General features: G+C 40.4%; 1 protein-coding gene across 4 annotated transcripts in view; it reads left to right on the top strand.

Moving 5' to 3' along the window:
• Nucleotides 1-9961: 9961 nt before the first annotated feature.
• Nucleotides 9962-17029, top strand: part of hpda (4-hydroxyphenylpyruvate dioxygenase a) — a 41428-nt gene continuing 34360 nt past the window's right edge. The window contains exons 1-2 of one of the 4 annotated variants that reach the window (XM_069911266.1): nucleotides 10062-10078; nucleotides 11278-11380. Coding sequence is in view for 3 of the 4 variants with exons in the window: in XM_069911263.1 (XP_069767364.1) it covers nucleotides 9977-10078 (102 nt within the window). In the remaining variant the exon portion in view is untranslated. Of the gene's footprint in view, nucleotides 10079-11277; nucleotides 11381-12595; nucleotides 12638-12737; nucleotides 12765-17029 lie in introns of those variants that run through there. The other 3 variants (XM_069911263.1, XM_069911264.1, XM_069911265.1) reach the window with 3 other exon arrangements.

The raw sequence follows: 17029 nt of genomic DNA, 5'->3' as shown, positions 1-17029 counted from the left end.
TGGCGGTCGTGAGTATTTGCCCTTGTTCCGAGTGGGTGGCTCAAATACAAGCGAAACACGGAAGTCCGCAGAATTTCCCATCTTTCGGATTTCAGGTTAGTGACGTCACATACAGAGATTCCTTTTTCCTGCAGGCGAGGCAGAATTACCACTTATTGGTAACCCAAAAAAGTTGTACACGTGAACAAATAAAGAAATGCAAACAAACTGATTGTGCAATTCTTTCTTTCTTTGGCTTGGCTTCGCGGACGAAGATTTATGGAGGGGGTAAATGTCCACGTCAGCTGCAGGCTCGTTTGTGGCTGACAAGTCCGATGCGGGACAGGCAGACACGGTTGCAGCGGTTGCAGGGGAAAATTGGTTGGTTGGGGTTGGGTGTTGGGTTTTTCCTCCTTTGCCTTTTGTCAGTGAGGTGGGCTCTGCGGTCTTCTTCAAAGGAGGTTGCTGCCCGCCGAACTGTGAGGTGCCAAGATGCACGGTTTGAGGCGAGATCAGCCCACTGGCGGTGGTCAATGTGGCAGGCACCAAGAGATTTCTTTAGGCAATCCTTGTACCTCTTCTTTGGTGCACCTCTGTCACGGTGGCCAGTGGAGAGCTCGCCATATAACACGATCTTGGGAAGACGATGGTCCTCCGTTCTAGAGACGTGACCCACCCAGCACAGTTGGGTCTTCAGCAGCGTGGATTCGATGCTTGCGGACTCTGCCAGCTCGAGTACTTCGATGTTGGTGATGAAGTCATTCCAATGAATGTTGAGGATGGAGCGGAGACAGCGCTGATGGAAGCATTCTAGGAGCCGTAGGTGATGCCGGTAGAGGACCCATGATTCAGAGCCGAACAGGAGCATGGTTTGATCTGCACACGCTGATCTTTGTGTGTTTCTTTTTTTTTAAGACTTTATTTAAAATTTTATAACATGAATACAATAGAGAATTACATTTAAAGAAAAATTTAAAAAAATTAAAATGGTATGATTACAATATTATATCAGAAAACTACACAAAATAAACCCCCCCCATTGATTGTAACACAATATTAGTAATCTAACTTAAAATTAGTCCAACCCTCCCCCCCAAAATAAAGAGTGAAGAGTTAATAAAATTAACAATATATATGGAAAAAAAATACCCACTTACAAAAAAGAGATAAAACTTAACCTAAAAAAATTCTAACAACAAAAAAAATGTATCAATACTAAAAGATCACGCTTAAACATATATTTAAATCAAACTTAAATGCATATAATTAGCAAACGGAGTCCACTTTAACTTATAAAAAGACATCCTGTCCTGAATTGAAAAAGATATCCTTTCCATAGTGAAACAAAATTTCATCTCCAAATATCACTTATCTAAAGTTAGTATATTTTTATCTTTCCAAGTAAGTGGTATACATTTCTTAGCCACGACTAAAGCTAAATAGATAAAGGAAATCTGATAATTCTCTAAACCTAAATCAATTAATGATTGCATGTTCCCTAATAAAAAATATCAGGATCTAATACAAGATGGATATTATATAAACTGTTATAAATAGATTGAATACCTTTCCAAAACTGTTGCAATCGATCACAAAGCCAAACAGTATGCAAAAAAGTATTGGCCATCTGATCACATTGAAAACAAGAATCCAACTTACTAAGACCAAATTTTTTTAATTTCTCCGGCGTTAAATATAGCTGATGAATAAAATTATAATTAATCATCGCTAGTCTAGCGTTAATTAATTTCTGAATACTATTCTGACAAATTTCCATCCAAGCTTCTTCAGCTATTTTATGTCCTAAATCTTTTTCCCATTTCAACTTATCTTTATCCCAGTCTTTTTTACTATCAATTTCTTGTAAAATACAATACAAATCAGATATATATCCCTTTTTGGTTTACTTGTCCATAAATTCAATAAATGTTTCAATATTGGCACATCGTAAGTTCGTAGTAAATTTTTATTCCATCGAAACAAAAACTCATGAGGAAATTTTTCTAAAATAACCACCATTTCTATCTTTACCCAACTAGGTGGGTCGTCCATATTCATTAACGCACTAAGAAATTTAAATTGAGCTGCTTCGTAATAATGCTGAAAATTCGGTAATCTTAAACCTCCAAATTGAAAATCCCACATCAATTTTCTCATTGCTATTCTCGGAAATTTTCTCTTCCATAAGAATTCTCTAATCGCTTTATAAAAGTCCTTAAAGAAACTTTTTAAAAAAAAAAAATAAGGAATTGATTGAAACAGATATTGTATTCTAGGAAAAATATTCATTTTTATGGTATTAATCCTCTTTGTATGTTTCTTCGGGTGATTGTTTTTCCAGACTCTTTTGTGTAGTCTTCCAAAGGCGCTATTTGCCTTGGCGAGTCTGTTGTCTATCTCTTTGTCGATCCTTGCATCAGATGAAATGGTGCAGCCGAGGTAGGTAAACTGGTTGACCGTTTTGAGTTCTATGTGGCCGATGGAGATGTGGGGGGGGGGGGGGCTGGTAGTCATGGTGGGGAGCTGGCTGATGGAAGACCTCAGTTTTCTTCAGGCTAACTTCCAGGCCAAACATTTTGACAGTTTTCGCCAATGGTGGTATGGACCCTTGATGGTTGCTGCTGCTCTCCGACGGCAGTGTTCCCTGCAGATGTTCTCGATAGTGGGGAGGGCTTTGCCTGTTGAGTCCTGGGCTCTGTCCACTACCATTACGCTCAGGGGGGATTGGTGTCCCCATATCAGACTGTGATGCAGCCGGTCAGAGTGGGTTTTCATCGATTTTCTTATCAGCAAGTGGCGGGTGGGGTGGGGGGGGGGAGGGGGGCTGGGGAGAACAACAGTCTGTTGTGTTGAAGTGGATTTTGTCCTGCAGGGTGATCTTCCATCATATTGAATTGTCTCTGTCCAGCAGGGTGGATGAGTGGGAATTTTCCTCACTCCCTCTTGGAGAGTTTGTTAGTGTGGAAACATGATAACAACATTTATCCTGGGAACACAAACCACCGAATGCTTCCCTGTCTCTACCTCGCCCTTTCTGGGCTGACCTTGTGGCTGCTGCACCCAAACCCTCCTGGACTCCTTAGGGTCCTGAAGGTCAACTTCATTTACCTTTTGTTGTGCCAATGTGACCAAAGCGAGAACCCCCAGATATCGTTTAGTGGGGCATGAATTAAGGTCGTCCACTGCTTCTTGAGTTGCTGTTGGGCATCAGCGTGCACACATATTGCTTGAGGAGACCGTTTATTCTTTCAATTAGACCTGATGCTTGTGGGTAGTAGGGGATGTGCAACTGCCATGAGATGCCAGCCTCTGTTGCTCAGTTTTGTACTTTAAACCTCATAAAGTGTGAGCCCTGATCGGACTGTACCTCCCAAGGTGTTCCATAAATGAAGAGGTACTTCAGTCCCCGAATAGGTTGTCTGGGTCAGCCCGCTTGCAGGGCCACACCACCAGAATACCAGAGTAGGTATCCACCATAGTCAGTATAAAGGCCATTTTATTTTGGCGTGGGAGAGGGCTGACAGAGTTTACTTGCCAGACTTGGTCCACTCCCATGCTGTGCTGAATGCTCCCTGATGTACCCATCGGCCAGCCCCGTGGTTTAACCTGCTGGCATGTGTGGCAATTGTCTACCACTGTCCACAGCTGATCTTAGCTTAATGCCACCCCTCCGTTGGACCCTAGGTTACTGTTCTTCCTGTGGGCTCATGTTGCCAGGGCACTGAAATCACCATCAGAGTGGACAGAGGCTGTGCAGATTTGCACTGCATGGTCCATTGCAGCTTTGTGAATGGCCTCCGCTGTGGCCTTGTTGGTGTGCCCTCTACCCAGCCTGCTCCCAGAAGTACCTCCAGTGCTGGACCCCACAGTGGGGGATTGTGGATCTCCCACCCTGTCATGCCAATGAGGCATCCAAACTGCCATTCCATTTGCCACTGCCCATGAGTCCGTATAGATGTGGAGTCAACCAGGTGGCGGGAGGGAGGGGGAGTCAACCAGGTGGAGGGAGGGGGAGGGGAGTCAACCAGGTGGAGGGAGGGGGAGGGGCGTCAACCAGGTGGAGGGAGGGGGAGTCAATCAGGTGGAAGGAGGGGGAGTCAACCAGGTGGAGGGAGGGGGAGGGGAGTCAACCAGGTGGCGGGAGGGAGGGGGAGTCAACCAGGTGGAGGGAGGGGGAGGGGAGTCAACCAGGTGGCGGGAGGGAGGGGGAGTCAACAAGGTAAAGGCTGTATGTACAACAGGCTTTAATCCACAAAGACTTCCACAGAGCCAGACTGGCTGCAGTAACTTTGAGTGAGCATCGGGAGGCTGGCGCAGGCTTATATCCCGGAGGGTGATTGACGCCCGACCGGGTGGGGCTTGATCCCTTCAGGCAGTTTGATTGACAGCTGGCCAGGTGTTGTCCTGTCTCCTTACTCTCCTGCAGGTACAGAGGTTACCCCCTGCAGTAGGCCGGCAGTACACTTCTGCAGGTACAGAGGTTGACCCCTGCAGAAGGCCTGTGGTGTACCACCACTAGTCCTTGATCCAATGGGTAAACGCCCCTTTGTCTTCACACACACTCCCTTAGGCTGGTGATTATTTCCAGCATTTTACTTCATCTAAGACTTTCAATGTGTTCAGTTCTTATTGATTTTGTTAATCCATTCACTGGGTACCAGATAAATAGAACACCTCTCGCCTTTTAAATCCCCTCAATAATGTTTGGGACAAAGATACTTTTCTCCCCCTTTATTTGCCCCCTGTGCTCCACCGTTTTAAATTTGTAATCAAAACAATTCACACGTGATTAAAGTGCACATTCCAGATTTTATTCAAGGTTATTTGTATACATTTTAGTTTGACCAGGTAGAAATTACAGAACTTTTTATACATAGTCCCCTCATTTCATGGCACCATAATATTTGGGACATAGCAATGGCATGTGTATTAAAGTAGTCATTCTGAGCACTTTGTTGCATATCCCTTAAATGCAATGACTGCCTGAACTCTGTGATTCATAGACATCACCAGGTGCTGAGTATCTTCTCTGGTGATGCTAAGCCAGGCCACTACTGCAGCCATCTTCAGCTCTTGCTCGTTTCAGGGGCTTGTCCCCTTACGTTTCCTCTTCAGCATGCTCATTTGGATTTAGATTGGGTGACTGTTGTGAATATTCGCTTGCATGCATTGTACTGACAATAACTACACCAGCAGTGCGAGTATAAGACACCTTTAATAAACTAATATATACACTAAGAGGTCTTGTCTCTCTGCAAGATAAACCTGGAAGGTTAGACTCTAGCTCTGGACTGCTTTATATACAAGGTCACTGGGGTGACCCCTGGTGACCTAGTGGTGTAATTACATATCACCACATGCATATGATGTAATCACATATATATATATTGTGTGATGCGGGGAATCATTTTAGATTAGTAATAAACCATGAATGAACCACCACGTCTCTGTGTGCTGGTATATTTCTAAACTTAGAATACACAACAGATTGGCGACAAGGATCGTAACGAACTTCATCTACACTCTAAACAAAGAAAGAAGATTAAAAGAGGAAACGCAAGGCTACCACAGCAATGAGCCCCACAAGCTCAAACACAGAGACAAAGAAAAAGAAAAAGATGGGGGAAAAATTACTCAAAATGACGGAAAGCCATTTTGGAAAATTCGAGGACTCAAAACAAGGCTGGTATGACTACACTGAAAGATTTGATCAACACTGTCTTTCCCATAATATTACTAACACACTGCTTTTGAGCAAAAAAATCAGACGCTGTTTCTGAGCAAAGTGGGAAGCGAGATATTTAACCTGATCATATCTCTGTTAGCCCCTGAAAGACCAAGTACAAAATCTTATGCTGAGTTGTGTGCTGTAATCGGAGGACATCTATGCCCTGAGCCACTGATTATCGCAGAAAGACACAAATTTTATTTCATAAAATCAGCGCATCCATAAGCGAATATTCAGCTGAATTACATAGAGTGACGGAAACCTGTGAGTTTGGTGCATTTTTAAATGAAGCACTAAGACAGTTTAGTCATGGGTTTAGCTGACCTCCTCAAATGGAGTTGTACACAAGAGCAATGTTGTTAATGCCAATAAAATTTAAAAAACATGACTGTTACCACATCTTACCATGAAAGAGTCTGTTATGGTGTTGAAAATGGTCATGGGGAGAAAGTCAAGGTGTTTGGGAAATGCAAAGTAAACGATAACTATAAAGGACCGACACTGAAAAGATTGGATTGGATGGAAATTGGATCCTTAATGTACGCAAGGTGAGGCCAAGTCAAAACTGGAGCTTAAGAGGTATCAGACAATTTTCTGAAAAGGCCTGGGGAAAATCCAAGGAGTCCAGGTGAAGTTACACTTGAAATCCGGTGCTGAACCTGTAGAGCTCGTCGAAAGAACCAAAGACTTGTTGATCCAAACCAAGGCTTTTATTAGCAAAAGACAGGAGCTCTTCACAGGTGGCCAACCAGCCCGGAATGATCCAACCTGGCTAGGGACACAACCCTTTAAGGCCCAGGCAGTAGGTGTGGCTAAATTCTCAGCCAATCGCTGTAAGCACAGTCATTACATACTCTAGATACTGTAACTATATACATTGGTGATAGGTCTGTACTATTACAGAACCCAAGTTCTGTAAGCCCAGGATGGTACCATTTTCAATAAAAGGAAATATTATATTGGAATTTAACAGGTTGGAAAATTAAGGAATCCAGGAAAGAATTCAGAACAGTGACTGGGCAGCTCCCATCCTGCTAGTCTGCAAAGGCAATGGAGAAATCCAAATTTATGGTGATTATAAAGTGACTGTTAATCAGGTTCCGAAAATACCTGAACACCCCTCATCCAAAGCAGAGGAATTATTTCAGGCCCTGATTGGGGGAAAAAAATTCACGAAACCAGTTTATCCCAGGCATATCAGCAAATCGAATTGGATGAAGCCTCAAAGAAATATGTAGCAATCAATACTCACTTGGGTTATTCATCTATACCCGAATGCCATATGGAATATCAACAGCTCCGGCAATATTTCAAGTGGTCATGGCCAAATTGTTGCACAGTATAAATGTGGGATGCTACCTCGATGACATCATAATTACAGGTCGAGACGACTCAGAGCATCTATCCTACCTGGAAAAGGTCCTAACCCAATTGCAACAAGCAAATGTCCATCTGCACCAGGACAAGTGTGCACTTATGATACCTTCAGTAACATATTTAGGATTTACAATTAATGGTGAAAGAGTCCAAATGGATACAACTCGTACCAAGGCCATCCGCAGAGCACCCTACCCATTGAATAAAGCTGAATTGCAATCATTCCTGGGTTTGGTTAACCACAATCAGAAGCACATTCCAAATATGTTAACGGTGTGCAGCCTGCTGAACCAATTGTTAAGAAAAGAACAGAAATGGTGCTGGGGTAGAAGAGAAAAGTAACGCAGTCAATCATTTAAAAGAACTACTGACATCAAGCGACAATAGGGAGCTGTGGATCAGAAGCATGATTCTTAAAAAAAACCTTGTTCTTATTTCATAGTGGTGGGAAATAAAATATGGAAATGTCACATCGACCAGTTAAGAGTGGTGGATGATCCAGTGGCCACACCCACTGTGCACGATCCCGACGAGTTTCCATTGTGGGCTCATCTCAATGTCGACGTTCCAGGAATATCTTCTGAAGATGATGCTCCCCTCGATGTCGGCTGCTCAGCATGGCACTATGTCCTGTTCAGCAGAGCAGTCTGACACTACAGCAGAGCTATGCAATGTCTGAATGGAGCTCGCCGAAGACAAAGTTGACAGCCCTTACCACCAACTGAGGAGGAGGTACTGCCCAACAAGGCAAAGAGTCTGGAGAAGTCGCAAAGTCTCCTGGTGGATTCTACCTCAACAAGAAGATCAAAAAGGGAAAGAGTCCTCCAGAATGCCTGAGTGACTTGGCTGCTTAAGATGTCATACTTACGTTGTAGCGTAATTGTAATTCACACCATTAGTCCATGAGTACCACATAGTTATCGTAGTTTAGTATAAATGGTGCCTATATGTTATTTTCACAAACATTTATTTTTTGGTGGGGGGAAGAAGAGGGTTGTGAATACAACACTCACGTATATATATATATTGTGTACCATGGGGAACCATTTTAGATTAGTAATAAAAGATGAATGAAGCACCACATCTCCCTGTGCTAGGGTATTTATGAACTTAGAATACACAACAGTGACGGAGTGGGTCATTCAATAATTTTCCAGTTTTTGGTGCTGAAAAACTCCTTTGTTGCCTTAGCAGTATGTTTGGGATCATTGTCTTGCTGCAGGATGAAGTGCCGTCCAACGAGTTTGGAGGCATTTGCTCAGACTTGAGCAGATAAGATGTCGCTATGCACCTCAGAATTCATTTTGCTGATGCCATCAGCAGTCGCATTATAAATGAAGGTAAGTGCAGCAGTACCTGTGGCAGGCCCACATGCCCAGGCCACAACACCCCCACCACCACGTTTCACAGATGAGAAATGCTTTGTGTCTCGGGCAGTTCTTTACGCTTCCACACTTTGCTCTTATCATCATTCTGATACAGTTTCATCTTGGTCTCATCTGTCCACAAGACCTTTTTCCAGAATTCTGCAGGCTCTTTTAAATACTTCTTGGCAAACTGTAATCTGGCCATCCTGTTTCTGTAGCTAACTGCTGGCTTGCATCTTGCAGTGTAGCCTCTATTTCTGTTCATGAAGTGTTCCATGGACAGTAGTCATTGACACTTCCACACCTGCCTCCTGAAGAGTGTCTCAGATCTGTCGGACAGGCATTTGGAAATTTTTCTTAATTATGGTGGGGGTCTTCCTTGACATACCAGTCCCTTTGCAATGACTGAGCTAATTAATTCGCTCGTTCTTAATGATATTCCAAACAGTTATTTTGGTAATCCTAAGGTTTTATTCTCATTTTTTCAGCCTCATAATGGCTTATTTGACTTTCATAAACATACCTGAGTACTCACAAGCTCCTGTGAAGCCAAATGTTCCAAACATTATAGTGTCCTGAAATGAGGGGACTATGAGAAAAAGTGTGGTAATTTCTACATGGCAAACTAAAATAACCTTGAATAAAATCTGGAATGTGTGAATTGTTTGATTACAAATTTAAAACGGTGAAGCACAGGGATAAAGAAAGGAAAGTGTAACTTTGTCCTAATCATTATGGAGGACATTGTATTTTATTATAATTATCAAAGGTACATATGATTTTTAACACCAATTGATTTGAAACATAAAATGGCAAAAAAAAAAAGCAGGAGCGGTTGATGTTACTGTTGGTTCTATTTTTCACTCTTTATGTGAATACATTTATTGATTGGGTTTCCAATTTCTCACTGTCTCTTAATTCGTTTCTTGCCTCAACCAAAGAAACATTTTTGCCACTATACCTGACAGTGAGCTCTCCACACATTCTACTTACAGTCACAGATTCCCACAATCAAAAGTTTTATCTTTCTTCTCAAATAGAAACAATATTTGCTTTCTTTTAGTATTTAAAACTTTTATAATACATGTCCCGATGCCTTCAGCAGAGCTCCTGAAATGTAACTTTCCTTTCGCAAGCATTTTCCTGTGGTGAATCCTGTCACTGTGGTGAATTTGACTTTTGACACATTTTATGTGGCCCCACTCTCCTCTCAACTCCTGAATATTACAATAATCTGATTCTGCAAACATGGCTTAAAATCTTATGAATGTTGCCAGAGGTTTTTTTTCCACTATGCCCTTTGTTTTAGAGCTCAGCATGAGATGAGAAAAAGATTTATTTTTTTCTCATCATGATACACTGTTCTGTAAGTTTTTAAAAAAATTATTGATTAACATTCAGCAGTACGAACTCCAAGAACCGGACTTACTAACTCTGACATCAACTGAGTTCACATTGTAACCAAATCTTATTTGGAAATATGGGGAGGTGCAAAGGGTGGATTCATGGCAACCAGTAAGATTCAATGCAGTTATCCACACAAACATGTTTCACTTATAAGGCTAAACTAGATGGACCTTTCCCTACTGTAGATTCCCTGAATTGGCGGGAGCATCGTTCCATCATGGTGAGTCCATTGTGATAAATCAGGGGAAAAAGCTATAGAATTGGTAGCTGGGAATTGCCTTTCATCAACAGAGGTGCTGGAGGTGTTTCTCTGAATGGAGGACTGTGACCATTGATGTTCCGCAGGGATCAGTTCTGGAACATCTTGTTTGTAATCTGTATGAATGATTTGAACAAAAACGTAGGTTTAGTTAGTTTGCAGAAGATATTGGAATTGTGAAAAATGAAGGACGCAGCAGGATAAAGACATGAGCAGAGAAATGGCAGATGGAGTTTAATCTGGACAAATGTGAGATGATGCATTTCGGGAGGTCAAATGCAAGAAGAAATGGCAGGACCCTTGAAAGGATGGTACTTGTGGTTGAAGTTCATTGCTCCCTGAAAGTGGCCACACAGGTAGATAGGGTGGGAAAGAAGGGGATGAGCAAACCTCAATCCGTATAAAGTTGGGAAGTTTTGTCGCAGATTTGTAAAAGTTTAGTTAGGCCTCACATGGAGGAAGGGTGTGAAGTTCTGGTTGCCACACCGAGGAAGGGTGCGAAGACGATGAAAAGTGTGCAGAAGAAGTTCAGGGTGTTGCCTGGAATAGAGAGTATTAACGATAAGGAGATTGGAGAAACTAGGATTGTTTTCTCTTCATGCTGAAGATTTGTTATTATATATCTCACATCCAGAATGTTCCGTACCTGCTATGTTAAATTTATTATCAAACTTTGGTATTTTTTTCAGGTTACAAATTTAATTTGCACAAAAGTGAACTTTTTCCTTCTTCTATCTATGATAATAGTCCATTTAAAATTGTGGGGGAATCTTTCACTTATTTAAGGATCAACGTTTCTAAGATATTTAACAATCTTTTCAAGGAAAACCAGGCCTTTGTTTAGACTGGTGAAAGGGACCTTATCTAAATAGACCCCCCCCCCCCACTTTATAGGTCGCTGGTTGGTAGAATTAATGTAATCAAAACGAATGTTCTGCTTCAGTTTTTATATTTATTCCAGGCAATTCTGATTTTTATACCAAAGAACTTTTTGGACTGGGTTGAATCTACTATTTCTTCGTAGGTTTGGATCAACAAGAGTCCAAGGATGAATACATTTAATTTACAAAAATCAAAAAAGATGGGGTCTTTGCCTAACTTGAGACATTATTATTGGGATATTAATATTAAAAACATTATTTTCTGGATTCATTACATAGATAAATCGGACGGCCCAGAATGAACAGCCATGGAGCTGAAAGGTTGTAACAAATTTGCTCTGGCTACACGACTTGGTGCTTCCCTTCCATTTCTTTGGTAAAGGTGAATAAATTAATAGGAAGTTTGGTCATTAAAAATTCATTACAAATTTGGTTTCAATTCAGGCGCTGTTTTGAACTGAAAATTTTTTCTTTATCTGCTCTGATTATTAATAATTTATTTTGTCATAAATGGAGAGAAAAGGCCATCACTTCATTTTTTGACTTGTTTTTGTAGATGCTTATTTTATGACTTTTATGTCACTTAAAATTAATCTCACTAATTTTCATTCTTTTAGACATTTATGTTAGAGATTTTCTGAGAAACCAAGTTACTACTTTTCAGTTCCTCCCATGACAGTAATTGTATTGACTTATCTTTTTGGTTAAATTCTTGACAAAAGAGTTTAATAAGATTCATTTATGGATTAATTTCTAAAATACATTGTGTTTCTATGAATAAAATTAAGAATGCTTGGGAGGGCAGCTTACAACCTATTCTTTCTTAAGGATATATAGACCGTGTTTAAAATTGGTCCATTTCTCTTTTATTTGTGCACATCTTTCACTGATTCAATTCAAGGTAGGACATAGAGCACATTTATCCAAAGATAAATTAGCTAAGATTTTTCCTACTATCAACCCTTTATGTGAAAGATGTCGTAATGGGGTTGCTTCCTTATTTCATATGCTTTGGTCCTGTTCAGCATTAGATCTCTCTAGATTTTAATGCATTTTCCTGTATTTTCTCAGTGAATATTCAACCTCATCCCATTAGCAGCTTTATTTGTTGTGGTGAGAGAGCATGGTCGATGATCGGTGTCAGATTGCCATGTGATAGCTTTTGTCACTTTAATGATCAGAAGATCTACTTTGCTCAGATGGAAGGACTCTATCCCTCCCAGTTATGCACAATGGACGACCCAAACCTTGTCATGCTTGAACCTCGAGAAATTAGTTGTAATGTTTTGAAAACTGAAGTTAAGTTTGATAAAATGTGGCACACTTTTATGGAATATTTTAATATTTAATGAATTTTACAGTGGTTTACTATTTTGTATATAAATATGAAATGTTTATAATCTCTTCCTGAATGTACTTATTTACATACAAGGCAATTCACCAATGTCCCAATACTGTTACCCTTTTGGTGGTTTAAGGTGACCCAGAGGCTTTTTCTTTTTAGGGGCTATAGCTTTAGGATAAGTTAGTTACTGTCTTTTTTCTTTTGTTTCTTTTTTCTGCAGGAACAAGAGATCTAATATTGAATTCTGTCTGTTTACCATTAGTTGCGATGTTCATTTTTATTCTAGGAAACATGGTAATTACTTTGTACCTACAGGATATTTTTCTTGGTCTAAAAATCAAAAAAAAAAGCATTGTTTTCTCTTGAGCATTGGAGGATGAGGGCAACCTGACAGAAGTTTATAAAATTTATGAACGACAAGGTAGGTAGTGAGGGTCTTTTGTTTTTCCAGGTTGAAATGTAGAATACTGGAGGGCACAGTTTTATGATGGGAGAGGGAAAATTTTATGATGGGAGAGGCAGGTTTTGTTTTCACAGAGAGTGGTAAGTTCCTGGAATGTGCTGTCCGGGAACGTAGTGGAAGATAAACGTGGGGAATGAAGGAATATAGATTATATGCAGGCAGATCTGCAGTTTAAATTAGCACCTTGGTTCAACACTGGCATTTAGAGCCAAAAGGCCAGGCTATGTCCTATGTTCTATTAAGTGATCATAGATTTTTGCAATATTTGATAATGATGTTGACTTTATTGTCATATTCACAAGTACAATTTACACATGCACTGAAATTCTTACTTGCTGCAGCCAAGCAGATACTTTTGTAAAAGAAATTCCGATAGATTACCACATGGAAAGTTAGCTAGATATTCAATCTATTCCATAGAATAGTACTTTCACGAAAGGCTCTCAAAGATGGACTCATTAAAATGTTAAATGTGAAAGCAGCAAAGGAATCCTTTTCTTTTTCAATCTTTTTATTATTATTATAATTTATAAACACATACAGTTCAAAGAGATATAAAAAATACATAGTAAGTAATGAATTAATACAGAGATATTAAACAATAATATTACAGAATAAAAATATATCATAAAAAAAATTTAGATCAGTTTAGGGTGTGAAGCAAAGGAATCCAAAGATTGTTCAGAAGTGCATTGAAAACTAGTTGAAAGTAATACTGCAGGATTACTAAACATTAGTAGATGTACTTCCTTCTGATCTTGGCCTTTGTTTGCAAGTATGATACCTAAACTAAAGTGCCTTGGGATTAATTGTGGTGGTAAGAAGCTACCTCACTTTATTTTAATTGAAGGTAATAGTCAGTGCCAGTGGTCAGGAAACCTCTCTCAAGAGCAGTTTTCAGGAATATGTATAGGACTTGGCGCTGATGATAAAGAAAAGGCTGATGTCCTGAATAATTCTCCCCATCAGTCCTCATAATTCACATTGGGACAAATTGCACCTCTGTTCCATTGATTTCATTGATAAATCCTAATGAAGCAATATTTGAAGAAACCTTATGACATGCCTGTAAATTTACTGGACCTCATTATAAAATAAATATCATTTTATTAAATTAATGGGTCAACAGGAATGCACATGGTCTTCAAAGGGCAATTTCAATGTGGCACTAATATGAAATGAATGAGAAGTGACTTTGATAATTACTGATTGGGCAGCAAAACATATGCCATTAGAATATTATCTAATTGCAGTGGGATGGGAACTATCTTTTAATATATTACACAGGACGGGGTGAAAATCCAAGGGGGCAGTGGATGTGAGAGTATTGCACAGGAGAAGAGATACATTTTCAAGAACATTTTACAGATAAAAGGGGGTCATTCAAGAAAATAGTGGAAGGGGGAAGCCTAGATGCATTGAACAGGGGTAATGAGGAGTCATCAGGCATGGATTCAGAAACAATTAGTTACAAGTCATAAATCTGCTGACATTTATTGAAGGTGTAATGAGCGAGACTATCCAGGTTTTTTTTTGTATTTTCTGGGGGTAAATAACTGTGATACAAAATTGTTGAGAAAATTATCAAAGGGAATCTTAGAGAATCTGGAATTCCACATAAATTACTACTTACTATTCAGGAATCTTTAATATGGGCTAGAATCCACTCCAAAAACCAAATAGACTCTTCAAGATTTCCCTTTTACAATTTTATTTTAAATTTGGAACCAAATGTAGAATATTTGCGGTCAAGAGAAACAGTCGAGTCATCAACTGGGATTCATTGCTAATCAGAAAGAAAAATACTTGGAGATGGAAACCAGGAGGGTAAAAAGCACAGATTGAAATAATATTTATTTATTTTATAGAAAATGGAGCAAAGATTGTGGGGCATATAATGTCATAAGATAAAGGTTTTGCTTTTCTTTAAGAAAACAAAGATAACTTTTATTATAATACTTTTTTTCGATTTTTTAATGGAGTGGTGAAATGGCGTCCCATAGCAAAATTGTGTGTTTTTTTTTCAGGCCAGGGCTATACTTTCTAATAGTTTCTCTCTTTTGTTCAAATTCAACATATATTGACAATTACACGGAAGTTGTACTAAATTTTGGCAGCATTACAGAAAACTCGAATAAAATCCTATATTGCCACATCAATAACATAGTGTAACAAAGATAGAGCAGATTGATAATAATAGTTAGTTTATGGTTAGATACATTTGGATACACAACAGTAAATGTGGCCACACATGTTCACATAATATATATATTTATATGTGTATGTGTGTATTATACAATATCCAGCATATGAATATGTATGTATTATATATATATATGTGTGTGTGTGTGTGTGTGTGTGTGTGTGTGTGTGTGTGTGTGTGTGTGTGTTGTATACTGTATACTCGCTCTCTCTCTCTCTCTCTCTCTCTCTCTCTCTCTACACACACATATATATATATATATATATATATATATCTTTGGCTTGGGTTCGCGAACAAAGATTTATGGAGGGGTAATGTCCACGTCAGCTGCAGGCTCATTTGTGGCTGACAAGTCCGATGCGGGACAGGCAGACACGGTTGCAGCGGTTGCAAGGGAAAATTGGTTGGTTGGGGTTGGGTGTTGGGTTTTTCCTCCTTTGTCTTTTGACAGTGAGGTGGGCTCTGTGGTCTTCTTCAAAGGAGGTTGCTGCCCGCCGAACTGTGAGGCGCCAAGACGCACGGTTTGAGGCGAGATCAGCCCACTGGCGGAGGTCAATTTGGCAGGCACCAAGAGCTTTCTTTAGGCAGTCCTTGTACCTCTTCTTTGGTGCACCTCTGTCTCGGTGGCCAGTGGAGAGCTCGCCATATAACACAATCTTGGGAAGGCAATGGTCCTCCATTCTGGAGACGTGACCTACCCAGCGTAGTTTGATCTTCAGCAGCGTGGATTCGATGCTGTCGGCCTCTGCCATCTCGAGTATTTCGATGTTGGAGATGAAGTCGCTGTAATGAATGTTGAGGATGGAGCGGATACAACGCTGGAGGAAGCGTTCTAGGAGCCGTAGGTGATGCCAGTAAAGGAACCATGATTCGGAGCCGAACAGGAGTGTGGGTATGACAATGGCTCTGTATAGGCTAATCTTTGTGAGGTTTTTCAGTTGGTTGTTTTTCCAGACTCTTTTGTGTAGTCTTCCAAAGACGCTATTTGCCTTGGCGAGTCTGTTGTCTATCTCGTTGTCGATCCTTGCATCCGATGAAATGGTAAACTGGTTGTGCGTTTTGAGTTTTGTGTGCCTGATGGAGATGTGGGGGGGCTGGTAGTCATGGTGGGGAGCTGGCTGATGGAGGACCTCAGTTTTCTTCAGGCTGACTTCCAGGCCAAACATTTTGGCAGTTTCCGCAAAACAGGATGTCAAAAGCTGAAGAGCTGGTTCTGAATGGGCAACTAAAGTGGCATCGTCTGCAAAGAGTAGTTCATGGACAAGTTGCTCTTGTGTCTTGGTGTGAGCTTGCAGGTGCCTCAGATTGAAGAGACTGCGGTACCGGATGTAAACAGCGTCTTCATTGTTGAGGTCTTTCAAGGCTTGTTTCAGCATCATGCTGAAGAAGATTGAAAAGAGGGTTGGTGCAAGAACGCAGCCTTGCTTCACGCCATTGTTAATGGAGAAGGGTTCAGAGAGCCCTTATATATATATATGTGTGTGTGTATATATTTATGCTGTAAACTGTATAATTTTATATATACATGTGTAATGTTATCACACATGCACACACACAAAATATTCCCCAACATATGTCCGTGTTCCATTCCAGATGACTATTTTGAGTACTTACCTTGTTAGTTGGTGTCCCGGGATCCGTAGGCTGGGTGCGGCCATCTTGGTTCCTGTGCACATGCACCCTAATGATATTGAATTTGCACCCTTAACTCTTGTGCATGTGCCAACCAAACTCCAAAACGTGAACCCACCGCGCATCTGCCAACCAAAGACTCGCCCACACACACAGGAACCAAGATGGCTGCGCCCAGCCTATGGACCCTGGGACACCGACCAAAAAAATAAGTACGCAATTTTGACATGCATCCACTCCAAGATATGACTCGAGGAGTCCAAGGCTGCTAAAATTTAAAGAATTAAATGTGGTTAATCCTCTAGAATAGAACAGTAAAGAAGCGGGCTCTAAGGTTATTTCCACCAGCCTGCTGTCTACCATCAGGAAATTCAAAAAAAAGTTGCAG

The sequence above is a fragment of the Narcine bancroftii genome, chromosome 14, assembly GCF_036971445.1.
Source record: "Narcine bancroftii isolate sNarBan1 chromosome 14, sNarBan1.hap1, whole genome shotgun sequence".
NCBI classification, from domain to species: domain Eukaryota; kingdom Metazoa; phylum Chordata; class Chondrichthyes; order Torpediniformes; family Narcinidae; genus Narcine; species Narcine bancroftii.
Note: the sequence above shows the minus strand (reverse complement) of the source record. Positions and strands in the feature narration are given on the sequence as shown.